This window comes from Balaenoptera borealis (genome assembly GCF_965194805.1).
Source record: "Balaenoptera borealis genome assembly, chromosome: 16".
Lineage (NCBI taxonomy): Eukaryota > Metazoa > Chordata > Mammalia > Artiodactyla > Balaenopteridae > Balaenoptera > Balaenoptera borealis.
In genome coordinates this window covers 83,717,143-83,740,517 of record NC_138872.1, presented here as the reverse complement: position 1 = coordinate 83,740,517, position 23,375 = coordinate 83,717,143, and the positions used below count along the sequence as shown (strand labels likewise).

Genomic DNA, 23,375 nt, shown 5'->3' with positions numbered 1-23,375 from the left:
AGGGTTGTCTTTTTGTCTTGTTTATGGTTCCCTTTGCTGTGCAAAAGCTTTTAAGTCCCATTTGTTTATTTTTGTTTTTATTTCCATTACTCTAGGAGGTGGGTCAAAAAAGATCTTGCTGTGGTTTATGTTGAAGAGTGTTTTTCCTATGTTTTCCTCTAAGAGTTTTATAGTGTCTGGTCTTACATTTAGGTCTTTAATCCATTTGGAGTTTATTTTTGTGTATGGTGTTAGGGAGTGTTCTAATTTCATTCTTTTACATGTAGCTGTCCAGTTTGCCCAGCACCACTTATTGAAGAGACTGTCTTTTCTCCATTGTATGTTCTTGCCTCCTTTGTCGTAAATTAGGTGACCATATGTGTGTGGGTTTATCTCTGGGCATTCTATCCTGTACCATTGATCTATATTTCTGTTTTTGTGCCAGTACCATACTGTCTTGATTACTGTAGCTTTGTGGTATAGTTTGAAGTTGGGGAGCCTGAGTCCCCCAACTCCATTTTTCTTTCTCAAGATTGCTTTGACTATTCAGGGTCTTTTGTGTTTCCATATGAATTGTAAAATTTTTTGTTCTAATTCTGTGAAGAATGCCATTGGTAGTTTGATAGGGATTGCATTGAATCTGTAGACTGCTTTGGGTAGTATAGTCATTTTCACAACATTGATTCTTCCAATCCAAGAACGTGGTATATTTCTCCATCTGTTTATGTCATCTTTCATTTCTTTCATCAGTGTTTTATAGTTTTCTGAGTACAAGTCTTTCACCTCCTTAGGCGGGTTTATTCCCAGGTATTTTATTCTTTTTATTGTGATGGTAAATGGGATTGTTTCCTTAATTTCTCTTTCTGATTTTTTGTTGTTGGTGTATAGGAATGCCAGAGATTTCTGTGCATTAATTTTGTATCCTGCAACCTTACCAAATTCATTGATTAGTTCTAGTAGTTTTCTGGTGGCATCTTTAGGATTTTCTATGTATAGTATCATGTCATCTGCAAACAGTGACAGTTTTACCTCTTTTCCAATTTGTATTCCTTTTATTTCTTTTTCTTCTCTGATTGCCATGGCTAGGACTTCCAAAACTGTGTTGAATAAGAGTGGTGAGAGTGGGCATCCTTGTCTTCTTCCTGATCTTAGTGGAAATGCTTTCAGTTTTTCACCATTGAGTATGATGCTTGCTGTGGTTTTGTCATATATGGCCTTTATTATGTTGAGGTAGTTTCCCTCTATGCCCATTTTCTGGAGAGTTTTTTATTATAAATTGTGTTGAATTTTGTCAAAAGCTTTTTCTGCATCTATTGAGATGATCATATGGCTTTTATCCCTTAATTTGTTAATGTGGTGTATCACATTGATTGATCTGTGTATATTGAAGAATACTTACATCCCTGGGATAAATCCCACTTGATCATGGTGTATGATCCTTTTAATGTGTTGTTGGATTCTGTTTGCTAGTATTTTGTTCAGGATTTTTGCATCTATGTTCATCAGTCATATTGGTCTATAATTTTCTTTTTTTGTGATATCTTTTTCTGGTTTTGGTATCAGGTTGATGGTGGCTTCATATAATGAATTTGGGAGTGTTTCTTCCTCTGCAATTATTTGGAAGAGTTTGAGAAGGATCGGTGTTAGCTCTTCTCTAAATGTTTGATAGAATTTGCCTGTGAAGCCATCTGGTCTTGGACTTTTGTTTGTTGGAAGATTTTTAATTACAGTTTCAATTTCATTATTTGTGATAGGTCTGTTTATATTTTCTGATTCTTCCTGGTTCAGTCTTGGAAAATTGTACCCTTCCAAGAGTTTGTCCATTTCTTCATGGTTGTCCATTTTATTGGCATAGAGTTGCTTGTAGTAGTCTCTTAGGATGCTTTGTATTTCTGCAGTGTCAGTTGTGATTTCTCCTTTTTCATCTCTAATTTTATTGATTTGCATCCTCTCCCTTTTTTTATTGATGAGTCTGGCTAAGGGTTTATCAATTTTGTTTATCTTCTCAAAGAACCAGCTTTTAGTTTTATTGATCTTTGCTATTGTTTTCTTTGTTTCTATTTCATTTATTTCTGCCCTGATCTTTATGATTTCTTTCCTTCTACTGACTTTGGGTTTTCTTTGTTCTTCTTTCTCTAGGTGTTTTAAGTGTAGGGTTAGATTGTTTATTTGAGATTTTTCTTGTTTCTTGAGGTGAGATTGGATTGCTATAAGCTTCCCTCTTAGAACTGCTTTTGCTGCATCCCGTAGGTTTTGCATCGTTGTGTTTTTGTTGTCATTTGTTTCTATGTATTTTTTTATTTCTTCTTTGATTTCTTCAATGATCTCTTGGTTATTTAGTAGCACACTGTTTAGCCTCCATGTATTTGTGTTTTTTTACAGTTTTTTTCCTGTAAATGATTTCCAATCTTATAGCGTTGTGGTCACAAAAGATGCTTGATACTATTTCAGTTTTCTTAAATTTTCCGAGGCTTGATTTGTGACCCAAGATGTGGTCTATCCTGAGGAATGTTCTGTGTGCACTTGAGAAGAAAGTGTATTCTGCCACTTTGGGGTGGAATGTTCTATAAATATCAATTAGATCTATCTGGTCTGTTGTGTCATTTAAAGCTTGTGTTTCCTTATTTATTTTCTGTTTGGATGATCTGTCCATTGGTGTAAGTGAGGTGTTAAAGTCCCCTACTATTATTGTGTTACTGTCGATTTCTCCTTTCATGGTTGTTAGCCTTATGTATTGAGGTGCTCCTATGTTGGGTGCATAAACATTTATCATTGTTATACCTTCTTCTTGGATTGATCCTTCGATCAGTATGTAGTGTCCCTCCTTATCTCTTGTAACAGTCTTTATTTTAAAGTCTATTTTATCTGATACGAGTATTGCTCCTCCAGCTTTCTTTTGATTTTCATTTGCATGGAATATCTTTTTCCATCCCTTCACTTTCAGTCTGTATGTGTCCCTAGGTCTGAAGTGGGTCTCTTGTAGACAGCATATATATAGGTCTTGTTTTTGTATCCATTCAGCCAGTCTGTGTCTTTTGGTTGGGGCATTTAACCCATTTACATTCAAGGTTATTATGTGCCTATTACCATTTTCTTAATTGTTTTGGGTTTGTTTTTGTGGGTCTTTATCTTCTTTTGTGTTTCCCGCCTAGAGAAGTTTCTTTAGCATTTGTTGTAAAGCTGGTTTGGTGGTGCTGAATTCTCTTAGCTTTTGCTTGTCTGAAAAGCTTTTGATTTCTCTGCCGAATCTGAATGAGATCGTTGCTGGGTAGCATAATCTTTGTTGTAGGTTTTTCTGTTTCATCACTTTAAGTATATCCTGCCACTCCCTTCTGGCCTGCAGAGTTTCTGCTGAGAAATCAGCTGATAACCTTATGGGGATTCCTTTGTATGTTATTTTTTGTTTTTCCCTTGCTGCTTTTAATATTTTTTCTTTTTAATTTTTGTTAGTTTGATTAATATGTGTCTTGGTGTGTTTTTCCTAGGGTTTATCCTGTATGGGACTATCTGTGCTTCCTGGACTTGGGTGACTATTTCCTTTCCCATGTTAGGGAAGTTTTCAATTGTAATCTCTTCAAATATTTTCTTGGGCCCTTTCTTTTTCTCTTCTTCTGGGACCCCTGTAATTCGAATGTTGGTGCATTTAGTGTTGTCCCAGAGGTTTTGAGATTGTCTTCAATTCTTTTCATTCTTTTTTCTTTATTCTGCCCCTTGGCAGTTATTTCCACCATTTTGTCTTCCAGTTCACTTATTCGTTCTTCTGCCTCAGTTATTCTGTTATTGATTCCTTCTAGTGTATTTTTCATTTCAGTTATTGTGTTGTTCATCTCTGTTTATTTGTTCTTTAGTTCTTCTAGATCTTGTTAAACATTTCGTGTATTTTCTCAATCCATGCCTCCCTTCTATTTCTGAGATTCTGGATCATCTTTACTATCATTACTCTGAATTCTTTTTCAGGTAGATTGCCTATTTCCTCTTCATTTATTTGGTCCTGTAGGTTTTTACCTTGCTGCTTCATCTGTGACATATTTTTTTGCCATCTCATTTTTTTTTTTTTTTTTTTAATGAGTGGGATTGTGTTCCTGTCTTACTGGTTGTTTGGCCTGAGGCTTCCAACACTGGAGTTTGTAAGCTGTTGGGTAGAGCTGGGTCTTGGTGCTGAGATGAGGACCTCCATAAGACCCCACTCCCATGAATATTCCCTGGGGTCTGAGGTTCTCTGTTAGTCCAGTGGTTTGGACTCAGAGCTCCCACCGCAGGAGCTTCTGCCCGACCCCTGGCTTGTGAACCAAGATCCCACAAGCTGTGTGAGGTGGCAAAAAGAAAAAAAAAAAGAGAGAGAATAACAAAGTAAAAAATAAAATTAGACTAGGAAACTAACAGATATGTTAGAAAAAGTATAAAAATAAAAATATAGATGAATCAACAACCGGAAGATACAACCGTATCACTATAGTAAAAACGAGGAGGAGGGAAAAGAAAAATAAAAGAAAAAAGGGGGGAAGGGCTTGGCTGCGAGGTTTGGGCGGTGGGTGAGGCCAATGCTCAGGACCCTCAGGGCTGGGGGCTGTGGGGGGTGGGGTTTAGGCTCACGGAACAGAAGGGGCCCAGTCGTGCCCCCCACCCTGGTCTCAGAGGGCAGGGACGTCACCTGGGAGCCCAGCAGGCCTCCTGGGCTCGAGTGGGCAGGGCAAACACCCTCTGCTCCTTTCCGCTCCTCCCGCAGGGCCCCTCCCGCCAGCCTCTCCTGATCTCGGGGCCTCAGGGGTGTGGATCCTGTCTGGCCTCCACTTCTCCCCCCTCAGTCCCCCGACGTCCTAACAGTTCACTTGGGGGTTCCTCCCATCTCCTTGGGCGTCAGGGTCCTGCCCCAGTGGCTGGCAGCCACCCTAGTTGTGGGGAGACCCTAACTCAGCGTCTTCCCACACTGCCATCTTGACTCCACCCCCCCACAATTTTTTTAAAAAATTGTAAGTTACTAGGAGAATTTTTGGTTAAAGACTATATAATGCATTAAGCTTCCTGATAATAAGTAAATAAGAAATTTAAATAATTTTTATGTGTGTATAGATGCCAGAATATTTATTTCCCATGGAACCCTGAGTTCTCCAGACTCCTTGGTAATTCTGTTTGTGGGCATAAATTTTGCAGCTGCCTGTAGGTGTCACCAGAGGAAGGCAAGTCAGAGGGCACAGAAATCCTGGAGTGAAAACCACAGCATCATAGCAGAGGGCAAAAAAATGAATGGAAGAAGGTTGTAGTTTAAATCAAGAAAATCAGTCCACAAAACCAAAATGTGTTAACAAGGATATAATGAAACCCTTCTTAAAACAAATATTGTCATAAGCAACCAAATTAAACATTGTCCAAGTTAAAAGCAAATGAGGAGGGCTTCCCTGGTGGCGCAGTTGTTGAGAGTCTGCCTGCCAACGCAGGGGACACGGGTTCGAGCCCTGGGTTGGGAAGATCCCACATGCCACAGAGCAACTGGGCCCGTGAGCCACAACTACCGAGCCTGCGCGTCTGGAGCCTGTGCTCCGCAACAAGAGAGGCAGCGATAGTGAGAGGCCCGCGCACCGTGAAGAAGAGTGCCCCCCGCTTGCCACAACTAGAGAAAGCCCTCGCACAGAAACGAAGACCCAACACAGCCAAAAATAAATAAATAAATAAATAAATAAAAAGCAAATGAGGAAAGATTTGGTTATATGTTCAGGGATTCAGACTGATTTAATTGAGCTCACATTTGATCAAATTCTTCTTTTTAAAAGCTGGGGGTTTGGGCTGGAGCTTAAGCACGTGTTTCTCATAAAGGGCCCTTTGTGTGTCTGTGGGTGGGATATCATTAATTGAATACAACTTTTGTTGTTCAAGTTGCTGAAGATAGAGTGTTGATCAAGGCACAAGATCCCCACTGCCATGAAGCTAACCTTCCAGGGAAGGGGGACAATAAACAAACAAGAAAACACTAATGTGCAAATAAGACACAGCGGAGCGGCTCAGTGTTACTGCCTTAAGAACTCATGTTCTCATGTCACCATATGCCCAGCACTAGGGAAACAGTTTGGAGATTTATTTTTTTATTTTTTATTTTTTATTTTTTTAAAGGAACTCCTTTATTTATTTATTTATTTATTTATGGCTGTGTTGGGTCTTCATTTCTGTGCGAGGGCTTTCTCTAGTTGTGGCAAGCGGGGGCCACTCTTCATCGCGGTGCGCGGGCCTCTCACTATCGCGGCCTCTCACTATCGCGGCCTCTCTTGTTGCGGAGCACAGGCTCCAGATGCGCAGGCTCAGTAATTGTGGCTCACGGGCCCAGTTGCTCCGCGGCATGTGGGATCTTCCCAGACCAGGGCTCGAACCCGTGTCCCCTGCATTGGCAGGCAGATTCTCAACCACTGCGCCACCAGGGAAGCCCTGGAGATTTATTAACATGTGTCTGAATCTCTTTTTGGCAAAGCATTTAGACATGTTTCTTGTTTAAGTGGCTGAGTTGCTTTGTATCCTAAAAGCCAACCAACTCCAGCAGAGGGAGACATGGTGATGTCTGGGACCCTGTGTTTTGCCTGCAGGGGCCGCAGTTCCCGCCCCATCCTCCAGTACATTCTGGGACTGGCACATGCACGTTGCATAGACAGTGCCAGGCAACCCGCAGAAGAGCTGGGATCCAGTTCCAGCTCAGCTGCGTTTAGAAGCTGCGTGATCTCAGACAAGCCCCGTCGTCTCTCTGCGTCGGTTTTCTCAGCTCTAATGGTCCTAATAAGACCTGCCCCTAAGTGCAGCGAGAGGTGTTTGTAAGGAACACGTGGAATGAGGTGCCCCAGGCAATTCTGTGTACTGTATACATCTCCACATATTGACTTTCCTGTCTTGGGCAGGTCAACTGCCCTCTCCAAACCTCAGTTTTCTCATCTGTAAAGGGGGTTGTAATAGGTCTTTCCGTAAGTTCTAGTTCTGTTCAACATTTTGCCTATAGTTAACAACACTGTGTTGTACACTTGCAAATTTGTTAAGAGGGTAGATCTCATGTTAAGTATCCTTACCACAGTAATTTTTTTAAAGTGTTTTCATCCAGGCGGCACCATAAAGAAGCCCAGTCAGTGGTGTCTGGCTGAGCTTGCAGGACCCCAGACCCTCCTCTTTCCCGGCTGCAGTTGAGAGGACTGCTGACCGCCATGGCCACTCCCTGCTGTCCCCTCGCTGGCTCCTACTGCCCCTAGGCCACGGGCTCCTCTTCCTGTCTCCACATCCCAGGGCCGGCGGGTCCAGGAAGCCCACCCAAGCCACAGCTCTCCAAGCTGTTCTCTGCCAGGCCAGGGCCCGGAGCGCTGCCCTCACGTGGCGAGAAGAATTAACCTTACCCCGAGAGATGGCTGCCCTTTGCCCTGGGCTACTGGGGGGTGATTTTTCTAGGCTCCTGGAATGTCCTGCCTGATAGGAGTGTCTTTGTTTGGGGGGGCTCTGGCCATCGGACCGTCGAACAGTGTGATTTATTGTAATTTATACCAAAGAGAAACAGAGCCAGACATTGGTGATGGGCAGCATGACAGATTTTATTCAGGCTTTTTATACAGGAGGGGCTTCTGTATAAATTGAGCTCAACCCTGATCTGTGCAGAGGTGACTGGGCGTGTTTTAAAGGGAGGGTGAGAAAGCATTCAGGAGGAATGGGCAGGGGCTCATGCAGAGTCAGGGGAGTGGAAAATGACGAAGAGTGGGTGAGGGGGCTGTTTTATGAGGACTGCTGGGCAAAGCAGGCGTCGGGCCAGAGTGTATCTCACACATTATTTTGGCTGCCTTGAGCTTTCCCAGTGACTAAAGCTTAGTCAAGGAGCATCTTTGTCAGGGTTTGGGGGCAGGTGTAGCCCTCCCTCCAGGAGGGGCTAGAGAGAGCAAAGTCACTGGGCTGTGTGTGATGGAGCCCCAACAAAACCCCTGGACACTGGAGCGTGATGGCTGGCAATACTCTGTGCATGATGTCACCTGTGTGATTCCATGGGAGGGAACAGCAGAGTCTCTGCACACGGAACCCTCCTGGACCTGCCCATGTGCCAGTTCCCTTGGCTGACTTTCTTCTGGATCCTTGATATCATAAACCATAGTCGTGGGTACAGCAGCTCTCAGTAAGTTCTGTGAGTCCTTCCAGCAAATTACCAGACTTGAGAAGGGTTTCGGGGAATCTCCCGAACTTGCAGTTGGTATCAGTAGTGAAAATGCCACTGTCGCCTCTGACTTTGTAGTTGGGTAACTCTCGCAGTTGGACTCCACTCCTTGTGTCTCGACGGTCGGACACCCCATCTTCACGGGGGGGCATGATGTGAGGCTGGGAACACGGTCTTTGCTGTGAGGTCCTGAGGCCGGGGCCTGGTGACCACCTGACCACTCTGGATACACATGCTGTCTCAAGATTTGAGGCATATTTGTCGAGCACACACAATGATTGGTGTCTGCTGATACTTTCTGTGCATCTTGCAGAAGGGACTTGGGGGGTCATCATCCTGCCTGTCCCCATCTCACCCGTACCGGCGTCTCCCGAGGCCACAGATTCTGTGATGCCCGTAGAGAAAGTCCCAGATGCTCTGAGCCCGCGCCACTCTCTGGGGGCACAGGCCTCGCTCTTCACATGGGGCTGCTCAGCCTCTAGGCAGTCCCGCTGGTTCCGCAGCCTCTCGCCCCTCACCCTGTAATTCTTCACTATTTTATACTTCTCTACTTTTTATTTACTTTCCCCACCACATCCTATTTCCAATGGATAAATCTGGACTGAAACCCCAATTTGGGGCTAAGTGACATAGTTTGGGAACCAAGTCCATGCTAAAAAAGGGTTCATGGGAATAGAATGTGGGATTACAAGTAGTGAATTCACATGATTTTTAAAAATACCACATAACTTCCCTTCACATGATGCCTCTTGATCCATAGTCTGACAACATAGGCAAGTGTACACAGTGTCATCAAGAATATCAGTCATAAAATAATATTATGAAATAAAATAATAAATAATAAAAAATAAAAATAAAATAATAAATAATAAAAAATAATATTATCCAGATTTGACGAACAGTCTGCATTTTCTTTTATTTTCCCTTTAAAAAATTAACTCCACAAGGAAAGTAAGGTATTTGCTTTTCGTATTCACTGTAATATACATTGAACACATATTCAAATGTCTCAGAAGCACCCAGAAAAGGACAAAAAAATATATCAATGCGATAACATGAGATTCAGCAGGCCCACGAGGAAATCTGTGGTTCCGGATCTAAGGAAAGTGAGCCGACCCTGACAAAATACATTTGGCGAGGGTGTGAGTCACTGCTGATTCCCAGTGCAGACGGTCATCAGTCGTGTTTATGCAGCTTCCATCTGTGAATTGTAAACGATTTGTAAAATGCTATATCTGGCTTCAAATATTAATAATTCATTGAGGTGGGTGGTGGCAATTAACCACACCAGTGGTACACACACCCACGTGTTTCTGAAAACTGAAGCTTCAGCAACATCCCCCTGAGTCTCAGAGAAGATTCCCTGAAGCTGGGTAGCAGAAATGGCTTGGAGAGAGAGGGGTGCCATGAAGGGTTTCCTAAGGACTTGATTTAGACCAAGGTCTTGATGATGTTGGTGAAGGCAGAGGAAGCTGTCAGTGGCCTGTGTCATTTATTTGTGTTTGTCCTCTTCCTATCCTCATCATAGCAAACGCAGAACTCCCACCACATGGTGTGGCTTGGGTTATGTCCACCCACCAAAATAAGATACGTCGAAGTCATAACCCCCAGTACCCAGGAAAATGACCTTATTTGGATATAGAGTTTTTACAGAGGTGATCAAGTCAAAATCAGGTCATTCGGGTGAGCCCTAATTCAATATGACTGTGTCCTTATAAAAAGGGTAAATTTGGACACAGACCCACCACAGGGAGAAGGCCATGTGAAGATGAAGGCAGAGATTGAGGTGATGCATCCACATGCCAGAAAATACCAAAGATGGCCAGCCAACCACCAGCAGATAAGGGAGAGGCCTGGAAAAGATTATCCCTCACAGTCTCAGAAAGAACCAACCCCGCTGACACCTTGATCTTGGACTTCCGGCTTCCAGACTGTGTAAGAATATCCACCAATTGGATTGGTTGGTTGGTTGAGGGACGCTCAACCTGGGGCCGTTGCCTCCCCAGCACTTCCAGCCTTCCTGGCACGTGGAGTTGTCCATCAACGTCGCAAAGCTAAGTGTGCTAAGGCCAGATTGCTTCGGATCAAGCCCCAAGTGTATCATGTACAAACTTTGGGTAAATCCCTCTGGTGCGGGCAAGAGCGTAGGGTGAGGCACCAACAGCGTCTACTACATCACCCCTTAGTCCTTTCACGTCCTTTCTTCCTCTCCATGTTCGCCATCGAAATGCCTACAGTGAGGAAGAGAAAAAAATCATGCATTGTCCTTACTAAATAATAATAATATTTCTTGAAGGACTTCCTCTGTGCCCAGCACTGTGTGACATATGATGTAGTTACAGTTATTAACTCCATGACTTTACAGATGGGGAAACTTGAGGCTTGAGGGCTGTGCTCAAATTTGGTAAATTAGATAGAGTTGGGGCTGAGCTGAAGCAATCTGACCCTGGCACATGTATCCTTGCCCCCTGCAGACAAGGGCACTCCAGGAGCAAGGGGTGCAAAAAACATGACCTGCCTCACTCTTTTGGCTCCAGCAGCAAGAATAAGACAAATTGATGTTTCAATAAACATTATTATTTTGTAAAGTAAATGAAGTTGCCCTTTTCATGTGTTTCTCAGTTGACCAGGTGGGGGAATTCTCACTGGAAAAGTTTTCTCTGGGTGAAGAAAGTGTTGACTATTGTACATTTTAAAAGTTGCCAGTTTGTTATAAATCAGGCTGAGAAGGAGCACGTTGAAGGCAAAAATATGAAAGACTGTAGTCCAAACAGGCAAGACCAAGGATGTATTTTTTACAGACTTTGCAGAGAATTCTTGGATCAAGCTAGCAACTCGGTGGCTGATTATAAGACGAGCTATGAGGAGTCTAACTCCTTTAGTCACGAAAGCATCTGGGACCCTGCTACCCCATGGAACCTTCAACCACCTGTTCTCCATGCTCAGAGGAGACCTTGCACCCCAGGTCCCAGCTGGAAGGGCCTGACCGCTCTCTGGAGAGCGGGGATGGAAGGGAAGGTGATAAACGTGTAGAGGTTGTTCAGCTGGGGTGATGCTGGCACCAGGTTGATGAGCAAGCCAGAGAGGAGCCCCTTCCCACCCGCAAGCCTGAACCGCCCTGAGCCTGAGTCTGCAGTGACGGAATGGATTCCCGCCCTGCTCTGGGGGAGAGAGATGAGTGATGCCTGCACCCACCAGCCTTGCCTGGAACAGGGCATGTTCTGTTTCCCTCTCGAGGGCCCAGCAGCAAAAGCCTTTGCTTTCATGAGTGTCGTGAGGCAAGGAAGGTTGAGGTGTGAGAGAAAGGAGAGAGAGCATCTGATCCTTGCTCAGTAAAGGGAAAACATACAGGTCAGGTAAGTATATTCACATTGCACCACCATCCATCTCCAGAAAGTTTTCATCTTTATAAACTGAAACTCTGTCCCCATTAAACACTAAGTCCCCATTCCCCCCTCCCCCAGCCCCTGGCACCCTACTCTAGGGCACCGACAGCATTCCACTGTCTGTCTCAATGAATTTGATGATGCTAGGGTTTTCATCTAAGTGGAAACACACAGTATTTGACCTTTTGTGACTGGCCCTTTCACTTGGCATCATGTCCTCAAGGTTCATCCATGTTGCAGCATGTGTTATAATTTTCTTCCTTTTTGAGGCTGAATAATCTTCCATTGTATGGATGGACCACCATTCATCCACTGATGGACATTTGCGTTGCTTCTATCCTTTCGGCTCTTGCGAATAATACTGCTATGAACATGGACGAGCAGATATCTAGCCCTGTTTTCAGTTCTTCGGGGCGTATACCCAGAAGTGGAACTGCTGGATCTGCTTTTGTTTTTGAAGTGGGTCAGCACTGGGTAGGGGAGCCAGGGCGCTTCTGCTCTAATCCGGCACAGCCGTGGGATGTGATAAGTTAGTTTGATTCTCAGAACCTGCGTTTCCTCAACGGTAAAAAGGAATAATGATAGTAGCACTAATCACAGGATTGTTGCGAGAGGTATTTAAAATCACGTGTTTTGTACGTTGGCTGGTGCTGGGTGCCCACCCAGCTGTCCATCATTTTCACCATGATTGTCGTCAGCTTTAAGATTCGGGGAAAGGGGGGAGCATGCTTCGTCACGTCCACCAGGGGTCGCTATTGCCCTCGGGCCTGAGTCCTGGCTGGGCCGTAACAGCCTCCCGCCTCCGCCCTCCGTCAGCTCCCACCATTTGGCCCCTAACTCTCTACTCTCTCCCAGTTCCTTTTGACTCTACAGTTCCAACTGTCTTCCTGTGTCGCTGCTTTCACCCAGGAACAAGAAGTTCCCCAATGATCCAGGCCACATCACCTTATCTGGTTACCCGTGCCCCATTCCTCCCAGCGGGAGTTCCTTCTGCAGGAATTTCAGGCCATCATGTAGGCAGATTTATCTGGGCCAGATGATGTCCTGCTGCAGGTAATTACCATGTTCTGTTTCCCTCTTGAGGGCTTTTATGAGAGTTAAGTGAGGCCATGTGTGGGGAAGTACTCATAAACATTTGGGACAGCTGCTGTGAGTCTCAGGCCTGGGCCCCGAGGAGTCCTTCCTGGTGAGAACCACCTTCGGGATTAACTGCAGTTTCTGAGCAGGAACGGAGCATTTAGGCGTCCACAGGGTCCGAGCAGATGCGGCCCTGGGGGAGAGGCCCTGGGCACCGTGACCACCTCTAAGGGGGTGCTGGGTAGCTGCTCCTGAAGCCCGGCCCATGGTCACTTGCTGGGCCTGAATGTGGGCTCAGCGTGGCCAGATATTCTCATTTTTCAAGAGAATCTGAAAATGCAGATTTTTTTTTTTTTTCATGTGAAATCTCCAAAATTTTCAATATGGGCAGTTAGGGACAATTTTTCTCAGACTCTGCATGGGCCAATCAAAACACTCTGCAGGCTGGTCTTGGCCCGTGGGTACCACATTGCATCCTCTGATGGGGTCTTGTTTAAGACGTGGTCGGTGGCTGATGGTAAATACCACTGGCATTGACCATGGGGATGACCTGGGTTTCTGGCTGCTGGGTGCTCTTTGGCGCTCACCTCCTCAGGGACAGACCAGGACTCCCGGCTTCTCCTGTGGAGAGTGGGGGGAAGGGTCCTTTGAGTGTCTCCCCTGGGACCCAAGCTGAACCAGTAACCTAGAGATTCAAAAAGCCCCACTTGTATCCCACTTCCCCGAGCTGTTCAGCTTCACTCCTTCTCCCGCAAGACTTTTTGCCCAAGGAGCAAGAGACACTTGATAACCCACTCACGGCATCAGTGCCAGGCTCTTAAATGTAAGGAACATCATAACTCCCTCTGTCGCCAGGATGGCATTTCTGGGTGCTCCCAAATGACCCAAGAAACTGCTAATTGTACACTGATGGTTCAACCACCCCTTGAAAGGTCAGCCTCACGCTGTCCATGGACTGTGTGGGTGGTCCTCTGAATGGAGGGACCCCGTGCAGGAGTCAGAGGCAGGGGCTGGGAGGAAAGAGTGTCCCTGTGGGTTGGGTTGGAAAGTCCTGATGTTCAGCTCTTCACACCACCCAGTGAGTGTGATTGCAGCTGTGGAATCCAACACAGATGCGCTTGGCAGAGGGGCCTCTTAAGGGGCTGAAATGGGACTTTGCAGGGCGGGCTAGTATTGAGGTGCAATAAGCAGCCAGACACCCTGCCCCTCCCACCCGCCCCACGTGCGTCCAGGGGACGGGACTTACGGTGGAGGTCCCAGTTTGCCTTCGCTTCTGACCCCGAGCCGGCAGCTGGATCAAGCAGTCCTGAGGACGTGACCCATTTCCCTGATTTGGGAAATGCTAAAGTGTGAAATACTGAATGCAGCTCTCCCAGGCACATTTATCCCACACCTCCTCCCCCAGGCTTAACTTCCATGGCATGAACGAAGTCAGATTTTAATGAGGATGATACAGCCAAGGGCAAAATAATTCTGGTTCTTTCTCTGTAGCTCCCCAAAGAGCTGACTACACACACACACACACACCCCTTTTAAATCAGTGCAGGTGAAACAGAATTGCCTAAAACAAATGAAGGTTATCACAGAAACATTTTTTGTGATTCAGAAATTTTGTATCCAATCGAGGGAAAGCTATTCCCCTTGCCAATCCCAAGAAGTGAAGGTAACCACAGATTTCTCGAGCACTTCATTATGAGAGGCGGCCTCTGTCTCTGGAGAAGGGAGAAACATACAAGTTTGCCGCTGGAGTCTTCTTCTGCTGATGCCAGGGAGGAATTTGACGGGCATCCATCCTGGAGGGTAGCTGAAGTCATAAGAGCTCTGTACTCTTTACCTCACCAACAAAACCGCCACTATTTTTTCTCCGTTTCCTAAGTTCTCAGCAAGAGGCTTTCTCCTCATTTCCCTTACCCCTGCAGTGGGCCTAGATTTGAGAGTTCACAGTGAATCATAATCACACCTGGCCTTCTTGGGTCCTAATGATGGACTGGGCACTGCACATGCCCCAGACCAGCTCTGTCCAGCAGAACCTTCTACCTTGATGGACATGTTCTGTATCTGCTCTGTCCAATGCAGGAGCCACTAGCCACATGTGGCTATTGAGCCCTTGAAATGTGACCAGTAGGACTGACAGACTGAAGTTTAATACATTTACAGTGAAATAGCCATATGTGGCTAGCGGCTATCACATTGGACAGTTCAGCATTAGACCCTCGAAGCAAGCTTGTAAGTACTGGTGTTATTCACCCATTTTGCAGATAAAGAAATAAAGTCTCCGAGGGATTAAGTAACTTGCTTGGGGTCACAGAACTAGCTCTAACCATGGTCCCAAGTCTTGTGTTTGGAGGGAATGTTGCTTGGGAAGCTTGATTCTCAACTCTCCTTCCTCCCCCACCAGGGACCTGGCTCAGGTGTGCAAATGAAGGTGGCTTTCTGCATGCTACGTTTGCTTAGTTAGTCCTTTCTTTCCTTTTCCCCTCCTTTAAAAAATGTCTTTTTCTGAATATTGAGGAAATATAGGTGCATCAGGGTGAAATTACAGGAAACAATAAAAAGAAAAATATTTATCCATAATTCCTTCAACTAGATGAAACCACTACATACAATTGCATCATAAGGAAAAAAATACCTAGGAATAAATTTAACCAAGGAGGTGAAAGAACTAACTGTACACTGAAAACTATAAGACACTGATGAAAGAAACTGAAGAAGATGCAAATAAATGGAAAGATATTCTGTGTTCATGAATTGGAAAAATTAATATGTTAAAATTTCCATAATACCCAAAGCAATCTACAGATTCAATGCAATCCCTATCAAAATTCAAAAATGGCATTTTTCACAGAGATAGAACAAAGAATTCTAAAATTTCTGTGAAACCACAAAAGACCCCAAATAGCTAAAACAATTTTGAGAAAGAACAAAACTGGAGGCATATGCTCCTTGATTTCAAACTGTATTACAGAACTATAGTAATAAAAGCAGTGTGGTATTGGCAGAGAGAAAAAACAGAAATAGATCAATGAAATAGAATAGAGAGCCAGAAATAAGCCCACACTATATGGTCAATTGATTTACAACAAAGGAGCTAAGACTATACAATGGGAAAATGACAGCATCTTCTATAAATGGTGTTGGGAAAACCGGACAGCCACACGCAAAAGAATAAAGCTGGACCACTGCAGGTACACCCGTTTTACTGTGCTTCCCTTTAGTGCACTTCACAGATACTGCATTTTTTACAGATTGAAGGTTTGTGGCAACCCTGCATCAAGCAAGTCTATTGGTGCCATTTTTCTAACACCTTCATCAAATATTATCATTGTTTCTTTTGTTAAATTAATAGACAAAGCAATGGTATCTTGTTTTTATTCATTTTTTTTCTAGTGTGTGTGGTCATATGTATCATACAAATATTCATTTTATATATATTTTTTAAATTAATTTATTTATTTTTGGCTGTGTTGGGTCTTCGTTTCTGTGCGAGGGCTTTCTCTAGTTGTGGCAAGCGGGGGCACTCTCCATCGCAGTGCGCGGGCCTCTCACTATCGCGGCCTCTCTTGTTGCGGAGCACAGGCTCCAGAGGCGCAGGCTCAGTAGTTGTGGCTCACGGGCCCAGTTGCTCCGCGGCATGTGGGATCTTCCCAGACCAGGGCTCGAACCCGTGTCCCCTGCACTGGCAGGCAGACTCTCAACCACTGCGCCACCAGGGAAGCCCTATATATATATTTTAAATAACTTACTTTCATTATGTCTTAGTATTTTTCATCTTGATTTGTGTGATATCCTGATATGATAAAGCTACTTAGTTTTTGTGGGTTAGGCTTGTGGCAAATATTTTCCCAACTTGTTTGCCTTTTAACTTTTTATGATTTTTTTTTTTTTTTTTTTTTACTAGTATTTCATTACCAGCTCCATCATGGTTGGTCCCCCTGGTTTCAAGCGTAAAGTCTTCTCTGTTCCGTGGCTGAGCTGGCTTCAGTGTGCCCGATGCTTCTGGTGGGAAAAAGCACTCCTATCTCCCAGCCTCCGTGTGCGGAACCCGAGGAGCATGAGGCCATTTGATCTGGGGTGAAGCCTGAGAAGGAGGAGGGAGTTTTGTGCAGGGAACTAAGGAGCCAGGGAAGGGAGGAGAGGAAATGGGGCGCCGGCGGGGGTGAGGGGTGAGGAGGGGTGGCAGCGAAGAGCTGGTCGTGGGCACAGACATGGGGAGGAGAGGGGCCAGGAGCTGAACGACGCCGCTTAGGAGTCCAGGTGATTGAGTGCCACAGGGGCAGGAAAGGGGCCTTTACCCTCTTCCTTCATTCATATGCATTCATCCACCCACCCACCCAGTCATTCATTCATCCATCCACCCACTCGCCCATCCTTCCATTCATTCATGCATGCATGCATTCATGCCTTCCTGCTTTCAGCGATGGGGCAGGAATATGAGAACAGGCCTAAGTATAATGTGGTGGGATGGGTCAGGAGCTCAGACTGAGCCACAGGTCTGGGTGGGTCTCGATCATCCTCACACCTGCAGCCACGGGGCAGACAAGTCCCCGTAGGGACAGAGTGACAGCCAGGTGAGGTCCCAAAACACAGGCAAAGGGCACTGGACCTCCTGTACACGCCACAGGAGCGATCGTGACAGCAGACAACCTAGCTCTATCTTCAGAGTAGACAAAATATTGTGATGAGTGAAAGTGAAATCCACAGCCCCCTAACTTCAGTTCAAGTTCATATTCATGGGTGAAGCCTCAGATGACAGTCTCTTTTTTTTTTTTTAACCGACAAATGGGTTTTATTTGGCCTGCGTAGTGTTAGATTACAAAGTATTTTTTTAACTTTTTGAATTCACTCCCAATGAACTTAACCTAAAAATCAGGATTTCTCGTTCTTTTGAAAATCAAGCAATCCGATGACACTGGCCCTGCCCCCACTGGACACTGACTTCCCATCCCCCTCCTCCAACCCCCAGCTGCCTCTCTTCTGCTTTCTGTCTATGAGTTGGGCTCCTCCAGGGGCCTCATGTAAGTGGGATCATATGGTATGTGTCCCTCTGTGCCTGGCTTATTTCACTTAGCATCATGCCCTCAAGGTTCATCCAGGTTAACTTTACTTTGCCACTATCTCAATGTTGAGTGGAATTTCCCTTTTCTAAGCTTTTTAACTGCTTCCTTGTCCCAGGCATTGCAATCCAGGCAGATCAGTGTCTCCACGGGATCCCACAGACAAAGGCACCCAGTCATGGGAGGCCGGGCAGCCACGAGGGTCGGCACAGAAAAAAAGAGACACATCCTTTTGTAGGCTGCTCCTTGCTGTATCTTTTCACTCCTGGATGAGATGCCACATTGTGGGTTGCCACAGTCTCTCGCCTTTGGTTCTGCCCATGGGGACCCATGGCTGTGTCACCCCACATGCTGACTTGGCCATTGGTCCTGATGGGACAAGGACTGTATGCCTTCACGCGATGGGGACCCAGAGCCACAGCTCCCAGCTCCCTAGGCCTGGGGACTGTCCCGCCTTCACAAGAGGTTTTCATCTATGCTGAGAACTTCAGGGAGATTCCCAGGCAAAGACGTGGGCAGCGAGCATGTCCTTGTGTGGCGTCGAAAGCATGGAGCCTCAGAATGGGGTGAGATGGAGTTTAATTCCAGAAGGCTCTCCCATATGAACGAGGTCATCTGGATGGGACCAAATCCAGGCTTTTTGTCTTTGGGTCCTGAGCCGCCTCCAGGGTGACTCCAGCATTGGGTCCCCTTCATAGCCAGGGCTCTGGCTGGGGAAGCAGGTGAGGGAGTGGGGCAGAGCAAGAGCTGTTGGTGGTTTACCTAATTTGATGTCCCATTTGGGTCCCTGGATTAGAGGTTTGAGCACACTCCCCTGGCAGTCGGTCCCTGAAAATTCCTGCTAAGACAGCATGTTTGTCAGCCCCCAGGACACCTGCCTGGCTGGTGGGGCCTCCCGGGACTCATAGCTCATCCGACGCATCATCCAGAGTGGGGAACTTTTTTTTTTTTTTTTATCAATCCTTCCATTACTTTCTTTTAATTCAAACATTCATAGACGAAGAAAGGTTTCCATGCTTAATTTTTTAACATAATATACAGAACCACAATACTATTTAAATTTCAAATTATGGGAGATCACATTCAAATGTGCTTAGATTTGACGAGTTGCTATGACAATACTGAGAGATTTCACGGAGAAGGTATTTAGAATTTGTAAGATAGTCCAATGTCTTTTTGCTACGTGGGCCGGGGTGAGCGTCATTCTCCCCATGCTACAGGTGGGCACACCGAGTCCCGCGGAGTGTGGGGAGGAGCCGGGAGTGGAGCCCGGGGCCGCCTTTTCCAAGCGGTGGGAATCCTTGGAACTTTAGAGCGTCCTCATCTCAAGGCTCACTCAGTGATCAACTGCTTCCTCTTAAAGATGGGGCCTCGGGGGCACTGAGGCTGAGGGAGGTGCTCAGGGTCACACGGCCACTCGGGGCCAGGCCACCTGGAGAACTGGAGTCTGTGGTGTCTTGTTTGAGGCCTATCTGGGCACCTCTGCCCCACCACACAGGCATGCGTGGTCTCGTCGGAACGGAGGGTTCTGAGTTACTCAGAATAACTTAGTTATTCTGTAAAGGAGGCCTCGATACAGTCGGGTGGGACAGGGCTCCGGGAGGTGGAAGGAGGTGAGAGATGGGAGGCACCTGGAATACACAGCCCATATTCCTGGCACCTGGCCTGCGGCCCTGACTGGCACAGGTGGGCTGGAAGATCTGGGGCCAGGCGCTAACTCAGCTGACGTCCCAGCCAGCGTTTCTCAGACTAGGGCCTGATATCTCTACAGGAGTATTTAAAATTCTCTTTCAGTTTTTATCATTTTTTTGGCTTTTATAAAATATGTTTTAATTTTACAATCACCAATTGATGCTGTACTAGGAGAGATGAGACTAACTCCTTTGTGTCTTGTTTATTCAACTGAGGTGTAATTAACATATATTAGTTTCACGTGTACAGCATCATGATCTGCCATTTGTATAGACTGAGAAATGATCACCACAGCAAGTCTAGTTAACATACATCACCTTTGTGTCTTCCCACCTCCCTTTCCCTTCTCCAGGATTTTTACCTGACAAAGTTTATCCCATTTACATCCCATTCAGCTACCATAATTTCCTTTCCAAAAGAAAGATTTGTGGTTGAAGCTGCCAGATTCTGAAAAAGATACAGAGACCCTTAAGGGTTATGTTTTTCTTTTGTTTTTAACTTAAGATGTGGCCCAACCTAAGTCAGCGCCTCATGCTTTTATCTGCCATCTCCACGGAAGTTCCTCATAGATGGGTAACGAGTGCGTGTGTGTGTGTTTATTGAGGTGAAATTCACATAACGTTAACCATTTTAAAGTGAACAATTCAGTGGGATCAAAGGCATTCACAATGTTGTACAGCCACCCCTCTATCTTGTTCCAAAACATTTTCATCACCCCCGAAAGGAAACCCCACACCAATAAGCCATTGCTCCTCACTCCCCCTCTTCTTTCTCCCCTGACAGCCACCCATCTACTTGCTCTCTATGGATTTGCCTATTCTTAATATTTCATATACATGGAGTTATAGAATATTTGTCCTTTTGTGTCAAGCTTTATCTGTGTTGTAGCAGGTGTCAGTACTTCATTCCTTTTCGTGGCCAAATAATATTCCATTGTATGTATATATCACATTTTGTTTGTCCATTCATCCAGGGTGGGCATTTGAGTCATTTCTACCTTCGAGCTATTGTAAATAATGCTGCTCTATCCATCCTAGTGGGTGTGAAGGGATTTGGTGTTTTTATAGGATGTATTTGGCATACAGTCATTAAGGAAATCATCAAATATCCCGTTCTAGAGGAGCCGGGGTATCTACATCTAGAAGTAGTCATCACAGGTAGACTTTTTTATGTATATACTATCTATAGGCATGATTGGATGCTAATGGCAACTGAAGCAATATTTCAGATTTACAGACCTGGCCACAGATAGCAAAGGAAGGCTCTCATTTCCTTCCCCAGAATATAAATTTTCTCTAATTCACAAAGATGTCTCAATGAAAGATGTCAAAATTAATAACAATAATATCCAGAATTTATTGAGCGCTTAACCACATGTCAGATACTGGGCTCTATTGTATGAAACAGCTTCTATTTTTATCTCCGTCTTACAAATGAACTCCCTGAGGCGAAATGGCTATTAAATGGGAATTAAATGGCTGTTTGGTGTCCTGGGGTTGGTAAGTGGCCAAGCAGAGGCCAAGGCTGGGCAGACTGAGCCCAGGGCCTGTGCACTTAACCGTGATCCCATGCTGTCTCTCAAGGTAATCCGCCCCCTTGCATTCCAGGTGCTACAGGAGGAGCTGTGGTCTCCACGCCAGCAGCAGAACCCGGGAGTCTAGAAGCCCTGTGATGGCCCTGGGGAAACCAACCCCCTCTGAGCCTCAGTTTCCTCATCTGAAAGCAGGAGGATTGGACTGAGTGCTGGAGGTCCAGCTGCTCTGACACCCCAGGACCCTCCTCACTTGGGGAAGAGAGCAGACGCCCTCACTTTGCTGCTGGACAGAGTAACCTTCGTGTCCTTTGGGGAGACAATGTTGGTCATCGCCATGGCTGGGCTGAGAAGTGACAAGCAAGAGTGAGTCTCTCTGTCCTGGACTATTTTGTCCCCAGTCTGCCTCTGCTAACACTTGAAACCAAAATGAAGCCTGAGAGTTTGGAGTCTGGTGATGAGGGAGGCGTTCTCAGAAACGGAAGGAGAGGAAAGCCCCACATTTCAGGCCCGTCCCTGTGTTGGCCCATTCACACCTGTGAGCTGGGGACAGGACATGCACTCCTGGTCACCATCCCCAGGGCTGACTTGCACTGGCCCCCCTGCCGGTGGGGACCCACAGACACTGAATCCAGTCCGACTCCAAGTCTGGAATCCAGAACTTCTGGTCAGCAAATGCATTCTCCGTTTAATCAGGAAAAGTGGATCCCTGGACCTGGCCTCCACCACTCTGAGCTGATGCTTTGGAAAGAGATATTAGATTTGCAGCCACGGAGGACGGTAAGGAAAAGCCTTTCTGCCTTGTCATTATGACTCTTTTCAGAGGAAGCCAGAAATAGCCGTGCTGGGGAGGGGGTTCTGCCTGGGAATGGTCCCCCCAGAGAGCAGGTCTCAGTATGGACTCAAAAGAACTTATCTAATTAACAGATCAGAGAACTTGTAAATCTCTTTATGACTGGCCAAGGCAACTTCTCTTTTCTATCGTGAACTAACTCATCTCTCTGGGAGCAGGATGACGCAGGCAGGAATCAATAAAAATAGATGCCGGGGATGAGGGTGGGGTCCTGGGTGAGCCTCACACCCTCTCTGGAGCTGCTTCAGGTCAGCCTTATGTGTGATGTTTCAAATTTTCATATGGAGAAGGTATTATGTGTAACCCGTGTATTACTTGGGTAATTAAATCTTAAATTTTGAAAGACCACTCAATTGGAAACCACCGTGGTTTTCCTCCCACAGTCATTAGGAATGTCCTGATTTGCATATTACTGTGTTCCCAAATTCAGGTCTGCCTTCCCTGTTTTGTTTTCTTCATAAATGTTATGTCTTTGAAATTATCTCAGGCATTGGTTTACTTTTGGGGAGGTCTGTCTCCACTCATTAGAATGTAACAATAATAACATCATATAGAGCTTATTCTGTGCCAGGCACTGTTCTAAGTGCTTTGTATGTAAATTAATTCATTTAAACGTCACAACCAACCCTAGGAGGGAATGTCACTTTAACATCCCCATCTTATAGATGAGGACACTGAGGCTCAGAGAGGTGAAAAGATTTGCCCAAGGTCACCAACGCTAGAATTTGGCTCTTAACTGCCAGCCATGCTGTCGCTGGGACCAACTTGCTGGTCCTAAGGGCAGATCTCATAGCTGAGGGATCTTTCAAGGGGAGTTTGTTGACTGCCCTGTGGGCACGTAGTGAGGAGGAGGAGGAGGAGGGGGGAGGGGGAGGGGAGGAGGGGGGAGGGGAGGGAGGAGGGGGAGGGGGAGGAGGGGGGAGGAGGGGAGGAGGGGGAGGAAAGTGGTTGCATCTGTGCCTGCTGGTCCACAGGTGGTCTTTCTATCAGCTCATCGCTAGGGTCTGGCCTGAAAGAGGGTCCTGAGCCCACCAAGAAAGGGCCCCTCAGAGATGCTCAGGCCTGGCCCCGGCCTTAGTTCTCCAATTAGCCCCCACACTCCAGGGACTTGACGTCAGAAATCACCTCCCCCCAGGTTTCTGGCAGCACACACTCGGCCTCCAGGCTCCTCCTGGAGAAATGCAGAGAGATTCCCCAGGCTCACCTTTGGGTGCTCCTGGATGGGGCCCTATGGGTGTCCGGGCAGCAGGGTGCTGCCTCCTGCGGGATTCCCCGCCATTACACACCCTAAGCTGAGCCCATGCACAGACCCCCGGGCCTGGCGTCCAAACAGAGCCCTGCCAGATAATGACCTCTCGCTATTTTTATCTTGAGAGAATGCACCTGATATTTGCAAACAAAACAGGATAAGTGGCTAAATCTGGGGAAAGTGCTTGGCCAGATCGAATTTCTTATGATTTAAGCAGAAAGTTTAAACTTCTCCTTAAGCCCAGAGCCAAGGACGAAGGCGAGTGCTGGGCTGCGCCCCAGGGTGCAGGGTGAGCCAAGAGACGAGCGGGCAGCAGAGGGGAGCGGAGAGGCTCTGAAATGTGCTAACTTGTCCCTGCTGTGTGCAGACGGTGCCCGGGGGCAGGGCCCTCCTGCC

General features: G+C 46.1%; 1 protein-coding gene across 1 annotated transcript in view; it reads left to right on the top strand.

The window, feature by feature from the left end:
* The window catches only part of LOC309613325 (uncharacterized protein), a 58,803-nt gene extending 36,725 nt beyond the window's left edge, over positions 1 to 22,078 (top strand). Inside the window, exons 4-5 of the mRNA XM_082360031.1 lie at positions 12,433 to 12,576; positions 20,954 to 22,078. Of these exons, the coding sequence (XP_082216157.1) occupies positions 12,433 to 12,576; positions 20,954 to 21,086 (277 nt within the window). The 3' untranslated portion in view covers positions 21,087 to 22,078. The remainder of the gene's footprint in view (positions 1 to 12,432; positions 12,577 to 20,953) is intronic.
* The last annotated feature ends 1,297 nt before the right edge of the window (positions 22,079 to 23,375 follow it).